General features: G+C 41.6%; 1 protein-coding gene across 4 annotated transcripts in view; it reads right to left on the bottom strand.

Annotated features, from left to right (window-relative positions):
* Positions 1 to 18455, bottom strand: part of LOC148020388 (pentatricopeptide repeat-containing protein At5g10690-like) — a 75765-nt gene extending 57310 nt beyond the window's left edge. For 2 of the 4 annotated variants that reach the window (XM_087700681.1, XM_087700682.1), the window contains exons 1-7: positions 18144 to 18455; positions 17286 to 17435; positions 17015 to 17197; positions 16681 to 16813; positions 1700 to 1794; positions 1313 to 1474; positions 1143 to 1211 (exon numbers count right to left, since the gene is read on the bottom strand). In XM_087700681.1, coding sequence (XP_087556807.1) covers positions 1143 to 1211; positions 1313 to 1474; positions 1700 to 1794; positions 16681 to 16813; positions 17015 to 17197; positions 17286 to 17435; positions 18144 to 18227 — 876 coding nt within the window. In that variant the 5' untranslated portion in view covers positions 18228 to 18455. The remainder of the gene's footprint in view (positions 1 to 1142; positions 1212 to 1312; positions 1475 to 1699; positions 1795 to 16680; positions 16814 to 17014; positions 17198 to 17285; positions 17436 to 18143) is intronic. The other 2 variants (XM_087700679.1, XM_087700680.1) reach the window with 2 other exon arrangements.
* Between the last annotated feature and the right edge of the window lie 6097 nt (positions 18456 to 24552).

Genomic DNA, 24552 nt, shown 5'->3' with positions numbered 1-24552 from the left:
TAAATGGTAGGCAGCCCATCTACTTATTGATGTTAAAGGGTGCCCCAAAAAATTAGGGTTTTGGGGGACCACTGAAATTTTCACGGACCACACACCAAATTTGTGTTTTTCATTAGTAAAGCATGTTTTGGGACTGTTTAAAAATGCTAATCAGCTCTAAAGCGTGTTTTAGCTCAACACAAGGGAAATATTGTACACCAAGTAGCTTGCTAAACTGGCTAAGCAAGTTGGGGCAGGGCAGACAAGTGACAAGATAAGCCATGAAAGAAGGGATAGGATGCCATCCAAACTGCAATGTTCCCATGAACAATGAGCAGTCAAGCTTCAAGGGCACTATGCTTTGATACAATGATGGAAATCAAGATGCGAGATGAGTGGACAGCAAAGAGAATGAATGCAAGAGAATAAGGCAATCATGAACAAGGCTATTAGGCTGTGATCCTAGATGCAAAAATAACTGAAGAGAGAACTGGCCACATGTGAGCCAGCCTGTAAATAGGCTAATGAAGTGAGAGCAGATGCCCTAAATAGGCCAAAATCTGGCTGACCTGAATCATAAAGAATGTGCCACATGGCACAAGTGGCCACAATTGGAAAAGGAAAATGGGAGCCTCACGATATGAAGCTGGACATACAAACTCAATAGACTCACTAGTATAACCTCCCTATGCATCTTCATGAGAAAAATTAATGCTTCAGGGGATTTTATTTTCGCCGAAGCTGGTCGTGCAATCATTATCCACTTCAAAACTTTTCTCTTGAGATATCCTTAAACCTGATTCTCATGATCAACTATGAAAGGCAAGGCAAAAGAAATTGAATCTGGTTATTGTTTCTAGCCTCAAGGACTGCAGCAAAGGTTTAGGCTTCCACCAAACAGGTCTAAACTCTTGTGGAGGCTTAAGGCAATGAAAGCACTAAACTACCCTGATCAATAAAAGTTCTTAAAACAATGTCCAGCATAGATGTCAGCATAATTACAGCCCCATGCTAAACCCAATTGATCATGTGTCAATAAAAGGCAGAAAAAAAAGCACTAAGGGCATAGTATACGTGACATCTCTTAATACCATGAATGCACAAGAGACATAATATGGCTTTGCTAACAAAAAGAGAGATAAGTAACATGAAGTAAAATATACCTGGATCAATGTTGTGTAAGTCACTATATTTGGCAGCAGTTCTGGGGAATGCAAGCGTTCCGCTGTCTCCTGAATCAAAACTCCATAAAGAAAATTGCATAAGAATAAGAAAAACGATAAATCAAACTACTTCTATAAAACAGACATAGCTTATCTGAGAATTTACCAACCTTCATTTCTTTAAACAGCTCCATGGCCTTGGCCAAATCTCCTCCATGCATGCATGCACGTATGAGGGAATTGAATGTAACTGGTCCTGGCTGAAGTCCAAACCTGTCCATGTCTTCTCTCAGTTTTAAAGCCTCCAAAGGAGTAGCAGAGTTTGCAAAACCCTAGATGGAAATAAAGCAGAATTTTGTTTCAAGCCACAACACTAAACAAACAAGATCATCCCTAATACCAATGATAATGCTAGCAAATTCTCCAAAAGAAACTGGCTATTTAATATTTTTTATGAAAAGCACATGCCCAAACAAAAAACAATCATTTGAACAAGGCCATTGACTAAGTGGTTACAAATAATTAAGTGAAGTTCCAAAGGGGTAGTGTTGAAGAACCTTGATGAGTATATTGTATGTAAAGATGGATGGACCCTTTCGATGAAGCACAGAGCGATATCTAGAGAGTACTCCACATGCACGCATCATCTCCCCTGCACTACACACAGCAACAGAATATGTTTTATATTTTACAAGGTGCTGTTTGAAAAAATTTGTAAGTAGAAAGTCCCAAGAGGTGCTTATCATTTGATTTGTTATTAGAGGCAACAAAAAATGCAAAAGAAATGTCTGAGTGAACCTAGAGTAAGTACAAACTTTATCTAGCATATTGCTATTTTATTCAAAAGTCAAGGACTGCTGGCTGCACACTCCGTCTCTGTCACTGTCATCGTCACCATCTCCGGTGTTGTCATCATTTTCCAGCATGATCAGGTGACCTCACTGACACTTTGGGCTGCATGCAGGGACTAATCAGTCCTTCATTGCATTCAGCATTCATTTCAGATTCAGTGAAGATTTCTCTTCTCTTCCTGTTCTCTTTTCTCTTCTCCTTTTCTCTCCATGTTCGTGTTCCTCTTCCATTGCCCACTCCCATAGTTTCATCACCTAAGTGAGGACACAGAGGTTTCCTTCAGAGAAGACCACCCTAATGTTGAAAGTGCAAATTTTCAGCCTGCTGTTTGCTGAAGAAGACGCAGATTTTGTGTTTTACACCTGCTTTCAACAAAGGCGGGACATCTACAACTATGTTCTTGCAAGTGTAGCTGATTATTCTCTTCGTTTGGGCTCTTCTACAACCAAATGCAGTGGATTTAGTGTGTTTGCAGGTCTAGAGATATGAATTATCACCAGTTCCAAGGCTTTGCTTGTTCAAATGGGGATTCTATTCATACTCCCTTTCAGAGGCAGCATGCTCATCGCGAAGATTGGAGGTCCCAACCCCGTCCTACACAGGAACCCTCTCTTGCCAAGTCACACAAATCGGAGCAGCCATCTCCTCCTCCCTCTCTTCATGTCTCCCATATGGCCTGTCCTTCTGGCCCTAGGATGCCTATGATAGAACCATCAGTGCAAATGCCCGTTCCCCGTTCTTTGCCCAAAGAAGACCAGCTAGATGGATCAAATTATTCCCTTTGGTCTTGTAAGGTGGAGTGTATTCTAGACACCTTCGATCTTCAGGTGTTCGTTACCCACCTTATTCCCCATCCCATGGTGGATCCCCACGTGGGACCGACGATGGTGCAGCCCTATGGGAACACTTCAATCGCTCAACTCTAGAGCCTAATCCTTCCTCTTCATGAGCCTACAAGATTCTCCCCTACTATATGTTCGCAAGCTGCGGACAACCGCAGAAGTGTAGACAAAACTTGCTTCTTTGTTAGAAGGCATTTGCCCATTGGATCACCTTGGAGAAGAAACTTTGGATACTCAATATTAATGATTCTCCTTCCATGAAGGATCACATCAATAGGTTGGAGGATGTGAGGGATGAGCTTGCATCCCTTGGCAAGATAATATCTTCAAAAGATATGGTGATGATTTGCTTGACTCAACTCCTATCTTCAAAGTGTGATGTCTTCTACACCAACCTTTTTACATTGAGGACCTAAGAGTCTTCTATGGGAGGAGCTAGCTCTACTTATCTTGGAGCAAGAAGAGTGTCTCAAAGAGATAGGAGTCAGTGGATCCAGCTCCACACAGGCTTTCACTGCAAGTACTAGAGGGGGAAAAAAGAAAAAGAAGAAATCAAAGACCGAGCACAAGGAGGAGAAAAATGACAATTCTTCAAGCTCTAACACAAATTCAAAGAAGTTTAGATGCCCACACTGCGGGGACAAGACCCATCCCAAGAAGAAATGTTGGAAATAATACCCTCACATTTGTCCAGATGTCACGGGGACGTGAAATTTTGAGATGCTTTAATCTTGCTAGTAACATTTGATTAAGTTACTAATCAAATGTGCAAGGTTGTTTAGCACATGTGATGCACATGGCAGTTATTTCATGGGAACGGACCAAGGACCCCGAGGATGTAGTGGGTGTTAAAGGCAAAAGTTGTATTAAGTTATGCCAACTGGGTTTTGGGGGTCAGTTGGTGCCAGGTTGGACCCTAGGACAATTGTTTGGCCATTAAGTGTCAGTGGTGATACTAGGGACTGGCATTAATTAATTAATTAATGCTAGTCTAAGGGTCAACAGAGGTTGGGAGCCACTCCAAGTTGCAAATGGCCTAGCCAATTTCATTTCAGATGGGCATGTTTAATTTTGGGCAGGGTCAAAAGGGCTGAAATTAATTTTCAAAATTAATTAATTCTAAAAAATTAACTTAATGGCTGAAAATGCATTAGGAAGGCTGCCACCTGGCAAAACTTTCCCATGCAACTAGGGAGAAGGCTGTTGGAGGGTGGTGGAAGCTAAATGGCAACCATTCGGAGCTTGGTGGAGGGGGAGGAGGTGATCACATTTGGCTCTGAGGGGCAACGACGACTGATCGCGCGCCGCGACAAGACAGGGGGCAACAAGTTTTCTCTTCCGCCTCAAGAGAGGCGGCGGTAGGAGAGGAGGGCTCGTCAGCCAAGCTACTGTTTTACTCCCCTTTTGAAGCTGTTGGTGCCATCAGATTTGTCATCAGAGCTACGAATCAGAATATACATTTCAGCTGATTTTCTCTCTTTCTACAGCATTCTCTTATCTCCTCCAGTCTATGCTCAAGTATTCTCAGCCATGGGTAGCAGAGTACAGCCAAATTTGGTGGACAGCAGAGAGTTCACTATTGTAAACCCTAAATTACAACAGTAATTAGGGTTTAGCAGCCACCTTGGGACCTGTCCCATCAGTCAAAGGCATTGTACACTGAAATCAGTATCGGAAATTCGTGGAATTGTGAGGATTTCAAATGCCAGCCCATCTATTGTGAATTTGGGGCAGCATTTGACCAGTTGGGGTTCCATTAGAGCAAGTCCTGGGTGAAAATCAAGGGGCAATTTGCCCGAATGCTTTACTGATTATTGGAACAGCAAGGGGCTTTTGAATCAGCTAAGGAGATTGTGAAATATCGGCTTGTAATTTATCCATCACCTATTGAAATTAAAGAAATACTGAAAGGGGCGCCAGTTTTGGGGCCGACAGGGTATCCACTATCCAAGTTTATGAAGGTAAAGTGAGCATTTCAATTTATGTTCATTTGCTAATTGCTATAATTAAGTGCTTAATCAAGTTAAACCACCCTATCCGAGAAGGAAGGCTGGTTTCATGGTTCTATTGCCAGGATAATCACTCAATCTCTTGATTTGGTGAGCCCGAGGCACCTGATTGCAAGCCAAAGCTTTGTGCTAGTGCTGATTTTTGTGCTCAGTTGAGAAATTACAGCAACATGTCTTCATATAGTGAGATGGAATCAAGTAGTGATAATGCCTCTTAGTATGGACATTCTCATGGGAATGAAAGAAATGCAATGCCTAATCTTGGACAAGGCTCTCATGATGGACAACAAGCTGAAAATGTTGTTGTTGGGCAAGATGCAGGGCCTTCAAGCTGTCATGAGGTAGATGACCAGCAAAGTGAAGAGGAATTTGATGACTAGTTCAAGAATCGAATGAGGACAGCAGCAAATCTCTTTGCTGAATTGGCAAAGGATCCTCAATTCACCTGATTTTTGAATGCTCCGAAGAAGGACAGCAAGGGCAAGAAGAAGAAGTCAACTTCTACACCTTCAGGACAGCAAGATGCACCGAAGGTAGTGCCAAATCCTTCACTTGAAGCTCCTAAAGAGGCCAATGAAGCTAAACAAATGGTACCTATGGGGCAAGGAATGCAAATGCAAGGCCATTATGGAAGTGCCAATCCAATGGATTTTAGATAGCCGGGCATGCATGCTATGATGGGGCAGCTAGGATACTTTGGTGGTAGCACGATTTTTCATGCAATGGTTGGCCAAGGGCCGCATACGAGAATGCATGGCACAAATCCCTATGGTATGCAGCAGCCAATGCATGGTGTGCAAGGCCCATTGTTTTCGGGTATGGTTGGAAATGTGCAAAACCCTATGTGTGGTAGTATTGGCTTGATGCCTGGGGCACAAAGTGGAATGTTTGGCAATGCATCTGCACCCCCGAATGCGTATGGGGCTCAAGAAATGATTGTTGGTCATCCAAATGCTTCATTTGGGCTTGGTCATAATGTAAATACAGCAAATGCACCCTTTTTGCAGCAGCCAATGTATGACAACTTGACTCCCAAAGGGGAAGCAAAAGACTATGATGAGGGTGGAAAAGTAGTGAAGTTTGAGTCCTTCAGTGGTGCACAAGATACGTTGAAAGCTTTGACCTTCATTCAGCAGTTTGATGCAACCTATTCAGGGGGAAACTTCACCGAATCCTCTAAGATTTGAAAGGCAGCCACTTTCTTGAAGGGGAATGCATTGCAGTGGTGGTCCACGCTCTTGATGCAAGGTAGAGCACCATCAACATGGGTACAATTAAAGCAAATGTTTGCATCGAATTGGTTGACTAGTACCTTTGAGGTAGACATCATGACAGCTTGGAACAAGCTTGATGCTAAGGAATGCAAGAATTTAGAGCAATACAATAAGAAGTTTTGGGATGCATTGCTGCCCGTCACTTCTTATCGTGCCGTACCCCTTCATGAGCAAGTGGAAAAATATGTATGTAGGCTGCCCAAAGGAATCAGGGATTTTTGCATAAAATCCACCGTGTCTAGCATGTCTCAGCTCATAGAGACTGCTGCTACAGCCGATGCTTTGCTGCGTGGAAAGGATTCGGGCTTCCAAGAGAGCGGGGAGAAGCCGAATAAAAAGTTGCTTAAGGCTGAGAAAAGGGGCATATCTGAAAACCAGCCTGAAAAGAGGCCAAAACAGCAAAGAAAGGGCTTGAAAACATTGGCACAACTTAGGAAATTAATGGCTGCAAATAAATGCTTTATTTGTGAATAGGAGGGTCATATTGCAAACATGGCCCAATAGGCAGCAAGCTGTAAAATCAGAAAATCAGGGAGATCCTAAGGGTAAAAGGCCCAAAACATCAGTGGGATTGGTGCCCGATGTTGTTAGTGATCAGCCCAATGATGATGCTACTGAGTTGTGCAGAGCATGGGGCAAAATTAGGGATCAGCATGCATTGATCTTCTTTGATAATGGTGCACAAGCCAACTTCATCTCTACTGACATGCAAGCCCATCTAGGCATCAAAGAGGATGAGATGGGAGCCATCGGGGAAGTTAGAATGGCATGTAAGGGTCATGCAGAACCTGTCACGCCACTCATTGGAAAGCTTCGATTGCACATACAGGGATATGTGGATAGCGAAGAGTTTTACATTGCTCCACTTAAGGATTGTGATGTGTTGCTTGGTATGCCATGGTGCCACCGTATGCATGCAGTGATTGATTCATATGCAAAAGAGATCACTATTCAACATAAGGGAAAGACACTCACACTTGATATAAAGTTGAAAGGGGAATCTGTCCCTATTGTATTTGCAGTTACTATTTCTAAAGTAATGAAAAATCATCTTTCAACGTATTGAGTTTTTGCTAAGGATAAGGATGATAGTGAGAATGCTGGGAATATGTCTAAATTAGAGAAGAATCGCATGTCATGTCTGAAAATGTATGCTGATTGCTTCTCCCAGTCACTTCCAGGGCAGCTACCACCTGAAAGACCCGAAGATCGTGGCATAGACCTTATCCCTGGAAGTAGCCCTCCTAATAAACCACCCTATAGAGTCAGTGCAGCCCAACAGGAGGAGATTATGAGTCAGGTAAATGAGGTGTTAGAAAAAGGGCTGATTCAGCCCAGCTCATCTCCTTTCTGTTCTCCAATGCTTTTGGTGCAGAAAAAGGATGGTTCATGGCGTATGTGCATTGACTATCGTGCTCTGAACAAGATCACGATAAAGAACCGCTTTCCGATCCCTCGGATCGATGATGTTATGGATAGATTGCAGGGGGCAGCAATATTCAGCTGTATAGATTTGAAAAGTGGGTATCATCAGATACGCATTAGACCGGAGAATGTGCCTAAGACAACTTTTAGGACATCTTTTGGGTTATATGAATTTCTTGTCATGCCTTTTGGACTTACGAATGCTCCTGCCACTTTTAACCGAATGATGGGGCACATCTTTCGGCCACATAGAGCATTTGTGGGTACTTTCTTTGATGACATGATTGTCTATTCAAAGAATGAGATGCAGCATAGAAAGCACTTGGACATTGTTTTCAATGAGCTGCATAAGCATAGACTGGTTATCAATGACAAGAAGAGTAAATTCTTTTTGCATGAAATCCACTTCTTGGAACATATTGTATCGGTTGATAGTATTTGTATGGACCCTGCTAAGGTTGAAGCAATACGTTCATGGCCAGCTTTGAAGAATGTTCATGAGATCCGCAGCTTCTTGGGTTTATGTTCTTACTATAGGAAGTATGTACGCGGGTTTGCTGAAATTGCATCTCCATTGCATGCTTTGCAAAAAAAAGATGTGCCATTTAGATGGACAGCAATGGAAATTTCAGCACCTGAAAAGTTGAAGGAAAAGATGACTTTAGATCCTTTGCTTGTGTTGCCTAATCTAAGAAAGTCATTTGTGGTTCAATGTGATACATGTGGTAACAGCATTGGGATTGTCCTTATGCAAGATGGTCAAGTTGTGGCTTATGAGAGCCGAATTCTCCACGGTGCAGAGAGAAATTTACAAGTTTATGAGAAAGAGCTCTTGGCTATAATTCATGCACTGTCTACGTGGAAACATTATTTGTTGGGGGCTGATTTTACAGTGCAGACAGACCATCAAACTTTAAGGTACTTTCTGACGCAAACAAAGTTGTCAGAGAAGCATATGAGATGGGCAAATTTTCTCTCTATGTTTCATTTTCACATTGTACACATTGATGGTAAAAAGAATGTTGTGGCTGATGCACTGTCACGTAAGCCACAAATTTCAGCAGTCACTATGGTTTATCACACTGAGTTGGATGCCATGAAAGAGCAATATGCTGCTGATTCGGACTTTGCTAATGTTTATGATCAACTTTGCAATGGCCAAAGGCATGAGCATTTTATGCTAAGAGATGGATTTCTATTGATGCATGGACGACTATGTGTCACAAAGCAGTTGAGGCCTAGAGTGATCATTGAAAGTCATGCTCCTCCGTATGCAGGACACAGAGGTATTGATGCCGCAGTCAAGGTAGTGGAGCATTTCTTTTATTGGCCACCTTTGAGGCATGATGTAGACCAATTTGTTAGGGCATGCATCATATGTCAGAAGATAAAGCATGATAGGCAAAAGATGTTGGACTTGTTGCAGCCCTTGCCTATTCCAGATAGGCCTTGGCAAAGCATTGCTATGGACTTTATCTTTGAGCTTCCTAGGACACATACAGGGAATGATGGGATATGGACTATTATTTACAAGTTTAGCAAATAAGCCCATTTCATTCCGGTGAGGAAGAAGATAAAGACTGATCATATGGCACGATTATTTATGCAAACACATTTTCAAGTATCATGGTATGCCTGAATCGATCATTAGTGATCAAGACCCTCGGATGACCAGTCTATTCTGGAAGGGGTTGTTTGAAATTATGGGTACCACACTGAAATTCTCATCATCCTTCCATCCACAGACAGATGGTCAGTCTGAGGAAGCAAATTCCACAATGTTGGATCTTTTGAGGTGTTATTTTTAGACCACAAGACACAGTGGGAGCAGTATTTGCCATTGGTTGAGTTTGCATACAATAATACGGTACATAGTTCCACTGGCAAGGCTCCATTTGAGGTGGTTGAGGGTGGCAAGAAGATTCCACCTATTTTGCACACTAAGGATAAAATCTTTGAGGCTGATCACTTTGTGGAAAGCTTGGATGCAACCTATGCAAAGATAAAGTATGCATTTAAGAGGTCACAGGACAAGCAAAAGCGGGCACTTGATCACCATAGACGTGCTTTGCAGTTTGCAGAGGGCAATTATGTATTGCTGCGTTTCGAAAAGGCAAGGCTGAAAAAGATGAAGGAAAGAGAGAGATTGTATCCGAAGTTAAGCATGAGATACTATGGGCCCTTTCAAGCGTTGGAAAAGGTCAGGGATGTTGCATATCGGCTGAAATTACCTCCACATTGGCGGATACACAATGCCTTTCATGTCAGTTTGTTGAGATCTTTTCGTAGTGATGTGCCAGAAAATGTATCTGCTGAAATTCAGCCAGAGATTGAGGAACTAGATGAGATTTTGGTACCCGAGCAAATTTTGGCACATAAGGAAAGGAAGGTCAGAGGTAAAGTTTCCAGAAGATATTTGGTGAAGTTTCAAATTTATTCACCAATGGATGCAAAATGGATGGAAGAGGATGACTTAACAGACCATCCTCAGTTTTTGCAACTTTATCTCAATGCCTTTCAGTTAGAGCCGACTTTGAATCGGGCTTACTCAAGTTCAGCAGAGCGGGCGTCCGGAGCATTGCCTGATGCTCAAGGGGGAGGTAGCACTTCCACTCCACCGGTTTTGGACAGCTCTCGTATGTAGTGGATCTCGGATGTATTCAGCATGCATCCAAGGTACTATGCTGACAGTATGTGTGCCATGAGGTCACTACTCGGTGTACTAGTCACTATGAGATACATGTATATGAGTATGGTTGTCACCGCAGCTCTGAGACTATACTTATGCATGAGTTTTTGGACCAGTTTGGCGTGAGTTTTTGCCTCAATTTTGAGATCAATTTCTAACTAGTTTCAGCTCAGTTTTTGATCAGTTTGAGAATCGTTTATGATCACTTTGGGATCAGTTTTGCATCAGTTTTTTTTACCATCAGCTTGTGGTCAGTTTGGAGTCACATTTGCAGCCATTTGTGATCAGTTCTCATATCAGTCCATGATCAGTTTATGATCAGGTCATGCTCAGTTTTTAATGGTTTATAGCTGATTCCATGGACAGCCACATGTAAACGAATGTCATTGAAAGTTTCAGTCATGGTTTATGCTGAGAATATGCTTTACTGTGGTTTTGAAGTCAGAATGGTTGAGAAACATGAGTTATGGATGCATCCAATGGTTTCTAGCAACAGTTTTGGACTGTTTTTCAGTTTTCTATTATGTTTTGCTAGCTGGAAATTTTCAATAAGTTTTGCGCATATGCAACGGTTTGACAACAGTGGCCAATGTTGTGGTGACTGTCATGCCAAATTGAAATTCCAGTGTAATATACTTTTGCTTTGGCCCAATGCAGTGCAATCGAGGACGATTGCAAGGTTTTCAAGGGGGAGGTTTGTCATGGGGACGTAAAATTTTGAGATGCTTTAATCTTGCTAGTAACATTTCATTAAGTTACTAATCAAATGTGCAAGGTTGTTTAGCACATGTGATGCACATGGCAGTTATTTCATGGGAACGGGCCAAGGACCTCGAGGATGCAATAGGTGTTAAAGGTAAAAGTTGTGTTAAGTTATGTCAACTGGGTTTTAGTGGTCAATTGGTGCCAGGTTGGACCCTAGGACAATTGTTTGGCCATTAAGTGTCAGTGGTGACACTAGGGACTAGCATTAATTAATTAATTACGGACATGTTTAATTTTGGGCAAGGTCAAAAGGGCTGAAATTAATTTTCAGAATTAATTAATTTTGAAAATTTGATTTAATGGCTGAAAATGCATTAGGAAGGCTGCCACTTGGCAATGGAAAGGGAGAAGACTGTTGGAGGGTGGTGGAAGCTGAATGGCAGCCATTCGGAGCTTGGTGGAGGGGGAGGAGGTGATTAGATTTGGCTCTAAGAGGCGACGACGATTGATCGCGCGCCGCGACAGGTCAGGGGGCCGTAGGTTTTCTCTTCCATCTTAAGAGAGGCGGCGATAGGAGAGGAGGGCTCGCCAACAAGCTATTGTTTTACCCCCCTTTTGAAGCTGTTGGTGCCATCAGATTTGTCATCAGAGCTACGAATCAGAAGATACATTTCAACTGATTTTCTCTCTTTCTACAACATTCTCTCATCTCCTCCAGTCTATGCTCAAGTATTCTCAACAATTCTCAGCCATGGGTAGCAGAGTACAGCCAAATTTGGTGGACAACAGAGAGTTTACTACTGTAAACCCTAAATTACAGCAACAATTAGGGTTTAGCAGCCACCTTGGGACCCGTGCCATCAGTCAAAGGCATTGTACACTGAAATCAATACCAGAAATTCGTGGAATTGTGAGGATTTCAGATGCCAGCCCATCTATTGTGAATTTGGGGCAGCATTTGACCAGTTGGGGCTCCATTAGAGCAAGTCCTGGGTGAAAATCAAGGGGCAATTTGCCCGAATGCTTTGCTGATTATTGGAACAGCAAGGGGCTTTTGAATCAGCCAAGGAGATTGTGAAATATCGGCTTATAATTTATCCATCAGCAATTGAAATTAAAGAAATACCGAAAGAAGCGCCAGTTTTGGGGCCAACAAGGTGTCCACTGTCCAAGTTTATGAAGGTAAAGTGAGCATTTCAGTTTATGTTCATTTGCTAATTGTTGTAATTAAGTGCTTAATCAGGTTAAACCACCCTATCCGAGAAGGAAGGCTGGTTTCACCAGAAGCGAAGAATAGAGCTAAATTCTCTACCTCTACACCAGCTATTACCCATGAGTCTATGTTCCTTCATATCCACGTGTTGGAGAAGCCTTCTTCAATGGATGCTTCATCTTTCACGAACCCTTAGCTTCTTGATAGCAGTGCATCAAGTCATATGACTCCACGAGAAAATTTGCTACAAGATCTTCGTTCATCTGAGTATTTTGTCACCATTAACAACATTTGTTTGGTATCTATTAGTGGTCTTGGCACTTTGCAATTATTTTCAGCCTGTTCCTCGAGCTTTGTTTCAGAAGTCCTATATGTTTCTAACTTGGGCTTTGCACTCCTCTATGTTCATGGCCTTACTAGACTTGGTACTAAGGTTATCTTTATCGGGCAAGCTGTCTCTATTTAGGAATATTCTTCGGGAGCTGTTTTAGTGACAAGTATATAGAAGAGCGGGCTATACAAGCTTCATTCTCCTTCTCTTATACAAGGTTCTCAACAACAATTGTCTCTTGTTGTACCCGTTCCCACTTGTGCACTATCTCTTCTATAGGTTCCATCCTATCCCCCACCCACTCGGTGTTCCCTCGTACCTCCCATCCCTTTTAAAGGGGGACAATTAGGTGATGTGGTTGTGGATTCCCTGGCCCCTATTGTTTCAAAGGGGGATTACCAAGATCATGAGGACCTTCTTCATCAATGGTCTACATCAACAGACCTCATCAACATTGGCACTCTTCCTATGACCCTTGGATCCACATCTTCTTTGGCCTTCAACCACATCTAAGATATGAGAGGGCGTGTTAGCAATCATGTTTGTCATACAAAGTCATCTCCTACCTGTGAGCCTCAATCTAAGTCTTAGGAGCTTTGACATTCAATCTATCATGTTGAGGAGGTAGCTCTTTTTAGAGCATGCAATTCTTCTCCAAATCAATGTCTGAAGCCATTTCTCATGTTCAGCCAAAGGTTGTGCAACGTATTTACTAGGGATTGGCTCCAGATGGCTGCAATCAGCCCTTAGCCTGCCATGTCAGCATTTCATACTGCATTATATGCAGTCAAACTGCCTTTATGCAGTCAGCCAAGCAACTCAGTGTCCGTTGAGGACTGATAGCTGCACACTCCATCTCCATCACTGCCACCGCCACCGTCTCCAATGCTATCATCATTTTCCAGCCTAATCCAGTGCCCTCACTGATGCTTTGGGCTATGTGCAAGGACTGAAGGACTGATCAATCCTCCATTGTATTTAGCATTGATTTCAGATTCAGTGATCCACAATTGACCAACTTTTCCCTTTTTGACTATTTATAGCAATCAGCTATTGGCTGGTCTTCATTCTGCTTTTTGTTGAGAAATAACAAATGATGTATGCTCCAAGAAGAGATGTCCTGAATCCCATATGCACAGTGAGGATAGTGGAGAAGCTGGAAAGCTATAAAAGCATGTACTTGGTTCACTTTTTGATGCAATGCTATTGTACTTTGTACTTAGAGTCTGTAACTCTATCCACTCAAGATTGTGTTTATGAGTCCAAGCTAATCTATCTTGGAACCTAATTCACTTGAGTGAAAGTCTATGTCTAGTCATCAGTCTTCATGTCTCTTGCTTACGAGTTCAAGCCTCCATAGCTAAACTGTGTTCAAGATCCATATTTGTCAACATGGTATTAGAGCCATGGTAAGCTCAGTTTAACTCCTCTCCCTCCTTCTCCAACTTCTCATAGCTCAACTCCAGCTCAGGACAAGTATTTGAGTTCATTTCCTACTTTATTCCCACACGCCTCTTCTTGGCCACCATAGCCAGACTACCTACACCTACCTTCACTTGAGCACTTAGATCTCAGCATACATGTGATTTCAGCTCGAGGTGTCTTCATGGGAAACTCTTCCAGCTCAGCTCCCTATCACATCAAAGTGTGACATTGTTCACTGTGGAGCCCGGCGTTATGAAAATTGGACCTCGCTGCCCAGAACTGCGCCAATTTCAGGTCTTACAGAGATCCGTCTCCTACGTTGCTGCGCGATCTACTCTGAGCATAGGGCTTTTGAAGCTCACTATGCAAGCCTACTCCCCATGCAATATCTTGTGCAATGGTCAACTCGTTGCGCTACTAGAAGGGAAAAACTAGTCGGGCTGAGAACCATAATCACAGTCCCCCATAGCCAAAAGTAACTAAACTTCATTTCTCACTTCATTTGCTTATCTTTGCTAGTTGGAAGGCTCAAGGGACCCCTTGCAACTCTCATCTACTCAATGCCACTGATTAATCAACAACGAGGACAAGTCTTTGAGGATTTTTGAAGATTTGAAAAAATCAAGTCAACAACATCTAGCTCATCAAGGAGACTCAACATCAATAGTATCTCTTGATACTCAATCAGTGTCTCTTAGCACTTGTGTATTTAACTCACTCATGAATTCACTGACTTTACCTCAGCTACTCAAAAGTTTATTCTCAACACTTGTAATGATTTAAAGCCCTATTGATCAAATCCATTTGTGAGTCTCAATTTCTTTGTAAAATGATAGACACCCGAGTGACTGAACTGGTCCCTGAAACAGATAGCAAAGTTTAATGGTGAAGGATTTCACGCCTAGAAGGAGAAAACCATGTACCATCTCATGAGGAAAGACCTATAGGATCTCTTTGAAAAAGATAATGTAAATGACAAGAAAGAAGATGCTGAAGAGAAAAATGCTGCAGAAGACCAGCCTAAAACAAAGGCATGGAACAAGATGAACACAAAGCTCTAGGTATTATTGCGTGGGGTTTATCAGATGATATATTACACCACATCTCTAACATCAGGGATACAAAGAAGGCATCGAAAAAACTTGACAAGATCTTTGGCACCCAAGCAAAGAACTCAAAGGTAAAATTACTCATGCAATTTTATAAATTGGATGTAAAAGACAGTTCTTCTATAACTGTGCACATTAATAAGTTCAAGAGCCTTAAAACTCAGCTTGCAACTCTTAAAAAGAGCATTGAAATTGATGAAGATGAGGCAATAGTAGTATTGCTTGCCAATGTTAATCATAAACCATATGAGAACCTTGTTTCAACACTAAGCAATGTTTCCAGTCTCTCACTTAAAGATATTAAGCACTATCTTCTTGATGAAGAGAACAAACAGAAGAACAAGAATGCAAAAGATGGTATTCCATCATCTAGGGAAAATCTCTTATACACCAAAGAAGCTGTTGGACCCAAAGGAAGAGGTTGAGGATTCAACACTAACAACAAAAGTCGGATGATAGGTCATTATTGTAGTAAGACTGGCCATATTGCTAGTGAATGTTTTCACAAGAAAAGAGCACAGTAGATGCAAAATGACTGCCATCAAAGTTATGAATGAAAAAGAAAAAGAAGATACTTCTGCTACCATCAACAACTCTGACAGATTATTCTAAGAAATGTGTTCCCATAGTGGATTTGCTTTGTAAAAACCCTTGCCAAAGATATAAAGTCTCAAGCTTTAACTTGACTAGGCTACCTATAAGCTAGTCTCCCGGGCCATGTTATCATGTAGAGAGGGCAAAAGCCAGCAAGTGTAAGGACTCATCATTTGAGGGGGGGCGTTGAGAAATAACAAATGATGTATGCTCCAAGAAAAGATGTCATGAATCCCATATGCACTGTGAGGATAGTGGAGAAGTTGGAAAGCTATAAAAGCATGTACTTGGTTCACTTTTTAATGCAATGCTATTGTACTTTGTACTTAAGAGTCTGTAACTCTATCCACTCAAGATTGTGTTTATGAGTCCAAGCTAATCTATCTTGGAACCTAATTCACTTGAGTGAAAGTCTGTGTCTAGTCATCAATCTTCATGTCTCTTGCTTATGAGTTCAAGCCTCCATAGCTAAACTATGTTCAAGATCCATGTTTGTCAACACTTTTCAAGTTTCAGCACACTCCGACATTCAAGGACTCTCCTCCATCTTTCAGTGCTACCCTCTATCATCAACTTTGGATGGGGCATGGGCAATAGTGTGATTGTTAGGCTGAAGGCTGAGTGGATGAATGATAGCGATAAACGATGCCCATGACGGACTCTATTTAGAGGATTTTGGTGCATTTGTCCTATTGTTCAAAAATAAAGCCATTCAATTTTTATAATAAGCAGTACATGCTTTTGGGGGCTGTTTTAAGGAGAACTAAATAGGGCTTTTGTGCTGTAATTTACGATTAGTGTAAACCCTCATTTAAACAAATCAACAATACCTTGTGAAAGGGCAGGATTCCTTGGTAAAATATCTCTAGGAAAGCTTTGGAAAGTGCTTTTTTAGACATGTTTAATGCTCCTTCAGCTGCTCATTTTTCCACGTGTCATGTGCTTCATGCATTTACTATGCTACAAAATTCCAAAATGCATATGCATAACAGCAGATAAATAAAAGGAGAAACAAACAAAGCACTTTAATCCAACAGATAACAACACATAGAGTAAAGTTGCTGTACCACCTGCTTCAGCAAGACCATTCAATAGAGTACGAACATGCACCTCCATTAACAATGGCTTCCCTGGTACTGTTCCATTCTCAAGGGATTCTACAAGCTCAAATGCCTCATCAAACATCCTATTATCAGACAGTCCCTTTAAAACAGAACCACGAGCAACCAGATTAGCTGGAGGTGAATAGAAGGCTTTCATGTATCAAAGGCATAATTTAGTCACAAATGCATTATCATGAACTAGACAACCATATTTTCAGCAAATACAAATATCACAGATGAAAAACAATGTTGATGTGACTTGATTCGCTAATGAAAGGAAGTGATGATGTATATGACCAACTTTGATAAGTATATTGTAAGTGACTGAGTCAACTCCACAGTTCCCTGGTTGCAGCATTATCTTGTAGAGAGCATACGCTTGCTTGAGATCACCACAATGCACACAAGCTGCTAGTGCTGAGTTCATTACAACTCGATTGAGCTTTAAATTATTCCTGCTTGCGTCATCTAGTAGTTTAAGAACCTGAAATAAACAATTTGAAAAGCACTATCAAATGCAAGGGGCCGACTTAGAATGCTGACAGCAAAGAACCAGATTCTTGACAACTTACAGCACCAAGTTGGCGCCTTTGTGTAAGTTTCACAATCCTGCGTGATAGAGAGCGTTGTTTCTTTATCCAAAATGGGAAAATATCATTGTTCTTCTTGGGCTTTGATTGGTGCTCTTCAGGCCGGAAACATAATACATCCAGGTTTGTTGTCTGTTTAACCAAATTGCACAGTAACAATAACTTAGACAGGTAAATCAGAATATAAGTCTTATAAATTGGCAAAACAAACACACAAAACACTCCCTTGGACCACATTGAGCTCCGCCAATGTAAAAAGCCAGAGCAAGAATCTTCAGTTCACACAAGAACTTTCATCTGCAACTGCAGACGATACTACAATAATTCCCTTTGTATCTACTACATTCAGTTCTGTACAATAGACCATGGAACAGCTAGCATGAGCAGAAAGACAGAAACCAATGCTGTTTATAGGAAGTGTCATCCAAATTTTGCTGATTTCTTCCATTTTGCAATCAAAGATGTGGCCTTCATTCCTGCTGGTATCCAAGTTAAGCGGATTTCGTTCATTTGCGATGAAAGCCCGGTCTGAACTCATTTATGCTGGTATCTGAGTTAAGTTGAAGTGTTCCATTTCGCCATGCTGGTATCTGAGTTACGCTGATTTACTTCATTTTACAATAAAATCCTTCCCCTAGGTCCTCCTGGTATGTGAACCTGGCCCCCTTTTCTTCTGGTATCTGAGTTACGCTGATTTACTTCATTTACGATCAAATCCTCCCCCTGATTTCTGCTAGTATGTAAGTTACGCTGGTTGATGTTATTTTACTTTACAATGAGAGCCTTTCCTCCATAGCTGCTGGTTTGAGGTCAAAAATGTTGTGTTGAGATGAGGCTTACCCGGTTGCCGGGCGGCACGATGTGGCCGGCGAGCAGAACAGGCTTGAAAGGCGACTCGGCTTGGAAGAAAGCGGCGCCATCCATAGCTCGCACGTAATGCGACGCTGGCTCTCACTTAGAAGAACAAGGAGATTCGCCTTATCTTCTGCTCTCTCTTCCTCCGGACTTAAAATACATTTTTTTTACACTGGCTTAAGCTGATTGGTACCTGACGGAAAAAGCTTAACACAACCAAACATCAAGTTGAAAAAAGGGGCCACACCATGCATCAAAAGATCTCATCACGTCACAATTTCATTAAAGAATTTAACTAAAGATTGGCGGCGAGTGGCATAGAATGAATCATTTGGTGACATGAGAACACTAAACATCATACAAGGTGATGTTATAATCATGAGGAAACTTGCATACATAATGTTGGAGGTGATGTTATATAATGATGAGAGGGCTTTGCCTACACAATTTTGGTACCACGGAGAATGAGTGGTCATATTTAATAGTGAGAAATGTATAATGAGCTAGGGGATTTAGGTACGAAGCCGGCTTTGGACATTAGAAGAATCAAAGGACTAAATGTTTTCAATATGAGGTGGGTGTAATTTTACTACTATATTATTTTCATTGTACGTTCGAAAAGCCTCAAATTTCCAAAGGGCTTCTCCAACCTACCCCTTTTTCCAAACCTCCTTTTTTCAATCAAAACCTTCTCATTTCCCCTCTTTCTTACGTGTAATCTCTCATTTTCTCTTACCCCTCTCTTTTTTCATTAAAAGCCCCTTTTCCCCCCTCTCTCACCTCCCTTTTTTAAATTGAAACCCTCTCCCCTCTCTCTCACTTATAATCTCTCTCTTTCTTTTTCCCCTCCCCTTTTTAATCAAATTTTTCATCCCCATCTCCCTCCCCCCCCCCCCCCCCCACATATGTAGGGCCTAGATTCTCTCTCTCTCTCTCTCTCTCTCTCTCTCTCAATGAGATTAAACATTTCTTTTAATTAAATATTTTTAAAATCTTTCTTTATTTCAAAATTTTTTAACATAGTTTTTCACACACTTTGAGAGAAATATATAAGGAGAGAGAGAGTGTGTGTGTGTATAATAATAATAATGATAAAAAGAAGAAGATGGACAAAGGAGGGGGGAAGAGAAAAGAGAATAGCTTTTTTTAATTAAACATTTTTCTTATCCCCCTCCCGCCCTCATGTGTAGGGCCTAGGTTCTCTCTCTCTCTCTCTCTATTTGTGTGTTAGATTAAACTTTTTAATTTAAACTTTCTTTTTAATTAAATATTTTTAAAAACTTATTTTAATTAAAAGTTTTTTGGATGTAGTTTTTCGCACACTTTGAGAGAGAGACAAAAGGAGAATGATTTTTTTTTAAGAAGCAAAAAGAGAAAAAGACGAAGAGAGAGGAAAGAGAAAAGAGAGAGAGACAGAGGAAATATATAATTTGAAAGAGAGAGAAAATAAAAAATAAAGAGAGAAAAATATATAAAGAGAAAATAGAGGAGAGAATAAAATTTGAAAGAGAATGAGAGAAGAAAAAAATAATGAGAAAGAGAGAGAGAGAGAGAGAGAGAGAGAGAGAAACCGGGAGAAAGATATAAAGAGCAAAAAATAAAGAAGAGGAGAGCGAGGGAGTGAGAGGCGGAACTGAGAGAAAGAGAATTATAAAAAGAGAAAATACAAAATTTGAGAGAGAGAGAGAGAGAAAGAGATGAGAGAGGGGGGAGAAGAAAATGGGGGAGAGAGACAGAGAGAAGAAAAGGAGAGAGAAAAGAAGAAGAAGAGAGAGAATTTTAACACACAGAGAGAATTATAGAGGAAAGATAAAATTTAAAAGAAGTAGAAAAGAAAAAAATTAAAAAGATAAGAAGAAAAATGAAAAAATAGGAGAGAGAAGAAAAAGAGAGGAGAGGGGCGACTGAGGGACAGAGAAAGAGAAGAAGAATAAGAAAGAGGAAATAGAAAGAGAGAAAGGGAAAAAGAGAAAAGAGAAAAGTCTTTTTTAAATTTAAATATTTTTTGAGAGATAGGGTAAGGGAGAGAGGGGAAAGAGAGAGAGAGAGAGAAAAGATAAAATTTAAAAAAGAGAGGGAGAGAAGAAAAAAGGAAAATTAGGAGAACACTCCCCTCCCCTCATTCTTACATGTAATCTCTTCTTTTCTCTTACCCCTCCCTTTTTTCATTAAAATCCACTTTCCCCCCCCTCTCTCACCCCCTTTTTTAAATTAAAACCCCCTCCCCTCTCTCTCACTTATAATCTCTCTCTTTAATTTTCCCCTCCCCTTTTTAATTAAATTCCTCCCCCCTCCTCCCGCCTCTCGCTCTCTCATGTGGACCTAGGTTCTCTCTCTCTCTCTCTCTCTCTCTCTCTCTCTCTCTCTCTCTCTCTCTCTCTCTCTCTCTCTCTCTCTCTCTCTGTGTGTGTTAGTTTAAGCTTTTCTTTTAAATAAATATTTTTTAAAAATTTTTTACTTTAAATTTTTTCGAACATAATTTTTCACACACTTTGAGAGAGAGAGAGAGAAAGAAGAAGAAGAAGAAGAAAAATGATTTTTTTTAAAAAGAAGATAGAGAGAGGAGGGGAAAGAGAAAAGATAATAGTCCTTTTTAAATTAAACATTTTTATTCTCCCTCTCTCCCCCTCTCCTCTCTCTCTCTCTCTCTCTCTCTCTCTCTCTCTCTCTCTCTCTCTCTCTCTCTCTCTCAGTTAGATTAAATTTTTTTAATTAAATATTTTTAACAACTTTTTAAAAATTAAAGTTTTTTGGACATACACTACAAGGATATAGAGGAATAGCGACGGTGATTTTGTGACGCAAATTAGCGGCATCATTATTTGCGTCACAAATTGACATCGACGAAAAAAAGTGGGCCGAAACCTGAGCGCGGCATTTTGCACAAAAGAGCAAAAGAGAGAGCGAACTACATCGTGTGTTAGAGGGAGAGGCGCTACAAGATATAGGCCTTATACCGACGTTTAAATCGATGAAAATACAAATAACAAAATTTGCCCCCGTCGTCACAAAAAGCGTCGTTATTGGAGACATTATAGAACAGTCGGTATCACCGTCGCTATCAGTGTCGTCGGTATTGGCATCGGTATCAGCATCGCAAGATACCGAACGCTGATAGCGATGGTTTGCAATGTAAATAATGATGCGAGCAGTAAAATTTGCAACGCTAATAGTGATGGTAACATGGAAAAAAAAAATTTGTGGCAGGGTAGCTAGCACTGTGTGTTTTATTAGAGCCATACAAAATAGTTTCTGCACTGTGTACAATGCGTTTGCAAACAAAAACAGTGTATACTGAAATCATAACACTGATACATGAAATAAATACATGATCGCATAATAAGCGATTGGTACAATCATGACAAGATATCACTAATACATAGAAAATGTCTACATAGATCAGGCGACTCAAAAATAAAGGTGTGTGAGCTCTAGGGATCCAAGGGTGAGCTACATATCCTCATTCCCTGAAAGCTCGTACCGCCGCAAAGGAGCATCGAACAGACTTTGCAGAAAAAGAAACAACACATCATTCCACCATACAATAATGCATTTTAATTAAATATGGTAACTACAAACAAGAAAGGTGAGTGACTTACAGGGCCGCCGCATCTATACAATCGATCGATCAATAAAGTGAGACCATGCCTCTCTGCATATCGAGTCTCAAGGCCAATCGGATCGCGATTTGTAACAGAGTGCTGCAAAGAAAACAAAATGCTAACTGTTAGAAACATGATTGTCAGTACAAAGAATATTGCAAAAAAATAAACAAGCAAAACAAAAGAAAAACTTACAAAGTCCTCCAAATATGTCATGTGGCCGCCACTCCCAAGATGATAGACCACTCCAGCCTCGAGTCATGCCCTCGCCGCCTCGCACTGCTGACTCCAATGTCCTAGAGAATCTGTAGCCTCCTCCCTCAGTCGGCGCCAATCGTCTGCATCTAACCACTTGGGCTTTGCAGCCCCACTCTTGATTGCCTTGCATGCGTCGAATCGTCTATGTGACATGTATACACGTATACAATCCATCATCCAGCCCATAGAGAATCTATCTACTAAGGCTCGCACCGGAAACTCCTCGTGCAAGGATGCTACTATGTAGTCCTTACTCCTCTCTGATATGTTCTTCCAATGATCCAAGACATTGTGCCGAAAAACTTGTTGGCACAACTCTCTCATGCGAGCCATCACCCTCCTCCCTTCATCATTCATGATGATGGCTCCTGACCTACCATCAACTAGATATCCATATCCCCCTGGAGTCTACCTAAGATGGGTCCTCTTCCATCTGCATCCACGCTCCTGGGCATATCCAGGAGACCCCTGTGCATCCAATGTACCGACCGGGGTAATATCTCTCGGAGTGGCACCCATAGGGGTGCCACCTCTGCTGACGGCTGAGCAAAAGCTGGAGTAACTGGAGTAGACGTCCCCACAGGTGTGACAAATCCCTAAGGTGACGCAACTCCAGCTGAATGATGAGACGGAGACACCATGTCCGTGCCTCCACGGCATCCACCTAAGCCTGAGCCACGCTCCCTGGAAGGGCCACGAGAGCGAGGAGTCACATATGTATCCCGTGTCGACCGCGAGCTCACTGCCTCTGTATCTCTGCAGCATCCCCCTGACCCCGAAGCACTCCTCCCTCTGGCCCAAGTCGTGAGCGTCGAGCTTGTCTGCTGCTCAAAGCCGAAGCATCCGATCGCGCTGAAGTAGATCTAGCAGAGCGCCCTGACGAAGACCGAGACAGATCATGGTCTGTCATATCTCTGAATCTCGTGATCTGGGCTGGAGATGTGCGTGTGAAGATGTCATGTAACTTCTCATCGCTCATCCCTCGACTCATCCTAAAAATGTCACCTGCATAGATATAAAATTATATTAGAAATCATACAAAGCACAGTAATATAAATCGTTTTAAAAAAATCTCACTTAAAATGCATATCTTATGTACCCTTATAAGCGATTGGTCAACGAATTGAGTAAGTGGATGCTCCAAGTATGAAGTATCCTATGGTCCCATGTTAATCTCTTGACACAACTCCGCATACACTGGAAGGTTGATAGACATGTCACCACAAAAGAGTGAGTCCACCTCGTTCTCAAAGAATTCTTGGACTCCTATATTTCCATCATTGTTAGCCGATGCTGGCTCCAAGCTTTCGATGGCCCCCATCCCTTGTAATATCGACCTCTCTATTTGCATATTATCTTCATCTATGCTTGGAACATCGCTTTGATCATATACTCTCGCACTTCGGGGAGTTGAAGGTATAGCATACCACCATCGAGGTTGTCAAGGGTTTGGATAGAAGATTACCCATTCACAAACACGTACAAGAGACTTCAAACCATTGTGACATAAACCATGTCGTAATACAATTAGCAAACAAATGAGTCTATGCACATGTTCATAATGGGCCGACAACACAAAGGTGTCGCGCAAATCCATCCATTTTTCTTCGGAATCTATTTCGAGAAATCCAGATGGACCTCGTCGAACTGTTGCTCCAGCTCCTCCAAGTACCACTTTGAACCACTGCACATCGAATAGTATCATGGAGAAGCTACGATAATCCATCATAACAATAGTTTGCAAGTTTCCAAAATACTCCATCTCATCCACAACCATGTTTGGATCCGTTGCTCATCGCCGGCTCTCTTGCTCGAACCTTGCCATGATACCACAATCCATTGTGGAGCGTATTTTGTCAATACGCTCCACGAAAAAATACCGTCCACGCGACCACGCTGCACTATATATTTTGTATTGTACATTGAAACACTCAAATTAGATGTCACATATAAAATTTAGATACGACAGATTCTAAACCCCTCATCACCTTTGGACTACATCCCCTTGAGAATTCCCACTCCTCCATTGAGACCTCTATCCCTTCGCGAGATGCTGCGGTCAAAGCTACATGCAACCATTGCATTGACATGAACCGCGGCATCTTCTCCATGCTTTCAGGATATCGAATCGGTCGATGACGCGTACTACGTTGGAATTCAGCTCGCGCTTCCTCTCGATCTTGCTAGCAATCTAGTACTTGGCGAGCCACATCTTCATAGAGGCATGGTGCAACATACAAAAGTGATTCACCTTCTCCTCCATTGAGGCATCCATTCTTTTTTCTACCCCATTTCCAACCACCACATCTCCAGTCAGTCTTTAATCGTCCTTTAGACCATAGCATTTCATTGTTTGGATCCACCGTTGGTAGCCATTAAGAAATATGCACTAGAGCCTCAAACACCAACCAACCTTCAGCCATGCTACCTTCTGGCTGAGCTCGTTATCGCACAAATCCTTTCAGGGTTTTCATGAAGTGCTCCAAGAACAATATCCATCACGTATGGACAGGTCCAGCAATCTCCACTTCATC

Source organism: Lygodium microphyllum, chromosome 19 (genome assembly GCF_053477565.2).
Source record: "Lygodium microphyllum isolate KBCC chromosome 19, Lygodium_microphyllum_v1.1.10, whole genome shotgun sequence".
Taxonomy (NCBI): Eukaryota; Viridiplantae; Streptophyta; class Polypodiopsida; order Schizaeales; family Lygodiaceae; genus Lygodium; species Lygodium microphyllum.
This window is presented reverse-complemented; position numbering and strand designations above follow the sequence as displayed.